The sequence below is a fragment of the Berghia stephanieae genome, chromosome 13, assembly GCF_034508935.2.
Source record: "Berghia stephanieae isolate SIO BIC M18660-M18661 chromosome 13, UCSD_Bste_1.3, whole genome shotgun sequence".
Classification (NCBI taxonomy): Eukaryota; Metazoa; Mollusca; class Gastropoda; order Nudibranchia; family Aeolidiidae; genus Berghia; species Berghia stephanieae.
The window spans coordinates 35222297-35224796 of record NC_088372.1 but is presented as its reverse complement, the minus strand read 5'-3'; the positions used below and the strand labels follow the sequence as shown (position 1 = coordinate 35224796).

The following is a 2500-nucleotide window of genomic DNA, read 5'->3' as shown; positions in this document are numbered from 1 at the left end:
GAGAACAACGCTGGAAGGAACAAAATCCAACAATTCCTCCACCGATTCGGGCTTTAGCCTTCCAGACTCCATCAGAGAGCCCACCAGCCATGTACAACGGTTTAATCTTACCCGAGCTCTTTTCGCTCGTATGGAGGAAGAAAACCGGCAAAAGATGGAGAAGGAGAAAGCTGGAGCGAGCTCCTCCACTTCTAAGCGCAAAACATCAGCAACACCTACTTACAACCAGCATGCAAAACCATTATTGTCTCCTACCACTGTCTCTCCTGCTCACCTTGAAAGCTCTTGGAAGCAAAATAATCTTTCTAAAGACACTCGTCAGACTCAATCAACTTCGGATGTCAGGGAGTCATCGTCTACGTCTTCGTCCAGCATTCCCTCACATTCATACAATTTGTTGTCATCAGACTCTCTAAGTAAGACAGAGGCTTTATCCGACAACAGTTTGGACAGAGCTACGGATATCATTTTAAAATCTTCAAAGCAATTGGAAAGGGAGGAAGATATTATTAAACCAAAGCGAGCCAGGACTAGTAGTAACAGCAGTCTTGGAGGAAGCGGAAATTCTGCTGTTGATGGTGAAGAGAGCCACCAAGTTGTTGAGGATGTCATCATGAGGGACAGTTTCGCCAGTGCTCAAGCTCCCCCTTCTTCCAGTCTTTCATCTTCACAAACATCCTCGTCATCATTACATTCCAGGCAGGGAAAGATTCCAAGAGACATTGGCGGGGACTCCTCGTCTCATTCATCATCATCCTCATCACCATCCAGGGTCAATTTAAGATCTAAAACTCAAGGTTTTACACAACAGCGAATTCCGGACGGTGCTGAAAATGAGAGTGACACCCCTAGAACTACAGCCACCGCCTCTGCCCACACCCCTGCCAGCAAACGTTTGAGCCGGGAAGATATAGAAAAAGCCTTGGAGAAGGCAGATTCGTACTTAGCCAACCTGGGGTCCCCAGACGACATTAAGAAGAGTGATGGGGAGATGCAGGAACGCATCACACGCAGAAGAAGCCCCCAACAAAACCATTCCGAGACAGCTGCTATGGCCCGGATGAGATTTCTGTATGGGGAAGAGGCAGCCAGAGATGCGTCATCCCGCAGAAGGTCTAAGGAGGTCATTGGTGGCGATGAAGGTCAGAAAAATGTGATGCCAGAGGTAGATGAAGCCATGGAGATCAGCCATGCAGAAGTGCAACATGCTTCAATGCCTGCATCATCTCTAAGAGCAGGGGTCGCTGTGAGTGGAGAACTTCCCACTTCATCTGCATCATCGTCAATGTCATCATTGTTATCATCATCTAATGATGCTCTGTGCGATCCTCCAGTGTCATCATCAGCTGCAGTGACATCCAGTACGGCCCCTGACCTACCCCCTCCATCCTATCACGAGGCCACAGATCCACCATCTTACCATGAAGCTACCTCACCATCTTCCATACGTATGTCTCAGAAAGTTATATTACAACAACAACAACAGCAGCAGCAACAGCAGAAGCAGCAACATCAACAACAAAGCAATGAAAACACCATCTTGAAAAAGCCAGCCATCCCATCAAGACCTCCATTGCCGGTGCCTCGTAGAGCAGCTCCCCCTCCTCCAAAGACACCTCCACCCAGTGTTAAAGCTAGTGTGAACAGTAGTGGTATTGTCAGCGGTGGTAGTGGTAGTGGTAGTAGAGGTGCTGGGTTTACAGATCATCCAGGAGCACCTCCGCCCCCTTCACGAGGTGATTCTGGGATTGGTACAGTTGGAAACCGCCATGGGATGTATCTGGACGATGATCTCATTATCCCAGAGGAACAGATGAACAAGCATCAGAATGATGAGGATGTCGGCGCTAAGGACTCACAGTAAGTTTTTGTTTTCTTGCATTGTGTGATATTTATATTGTTTATTAAGAAAATACGTATAATGTAAGTTTACAGCAAATCTCCGCGGATTCACAAGGAAGCAGAGTGTGCTTCACAATGCTGTATTTATTCCCAGAACTATATGGAACCAAATCTCCATTTCTTGCAGTACAATTGGCTGTAAAGCAGCCTATTTTGTTTTAGATCTTTAACAGTATCCATCATGGCTAATAGTCGGGTACACATTCATGCCTGAATCAAGTGAGGTGGTATAAGTGAAGTACTTTACCCGAGGATACAATGTGATAGTTTTAGGATTATTTTGTCACTCATTTATTGGCCACTCATAAAATGCAACCTCTCAGGGGACTTTTTCAAGACAAATCCTGATAGTGATACCGCTGAGTCATGGACGTTTTGTGTGTGTGTGTGTGTGTGTGTATTTGTATATGTGCGTGCGCGAGGGGTGTGAATATGTGTGTTTGTGTGTGTGTGTGTGTGTGTGTGTGTGTTTGGGGCTCTGTGGAAATGTTTTATTTTTTGTAATCTCATCTTTTACTCTTTCATTTATTGTTGTTTTCATTCATGTTTTGGGGATATTTGTCATTCGGTGTAACAAGGGAAATAACTCATGTTATGT

The 2500-nt window shown here is 45.5% G+C and overlaps 1 protein-coding gene across 12 annotated transcripts in view; it reads left to right on the top strand.

Moving 5' to 3' along the window:
* Nucleotides 1–2500, top strand: part of LOC144959132 (uncharacterized) — a 155308-nt gene that overhangs the window by 44495 nt on the left and 108313 nt on the right. For all 12 annotated transcript variants that reach the window (XM_078891612.1, XM_078891608.1, XM_078891606.1 and 9 more), the window contains exon 3: nt 1–1860. This exon is cut by the window's left edge and continues 780 nt beyond it. In XM_078891612.1, coding sequence (XP_078747738.1) covers nt 1–1860 — 1860 coding nt within the window. The remainder of the gene's footprint in view (nt 1861–2500) is intronic.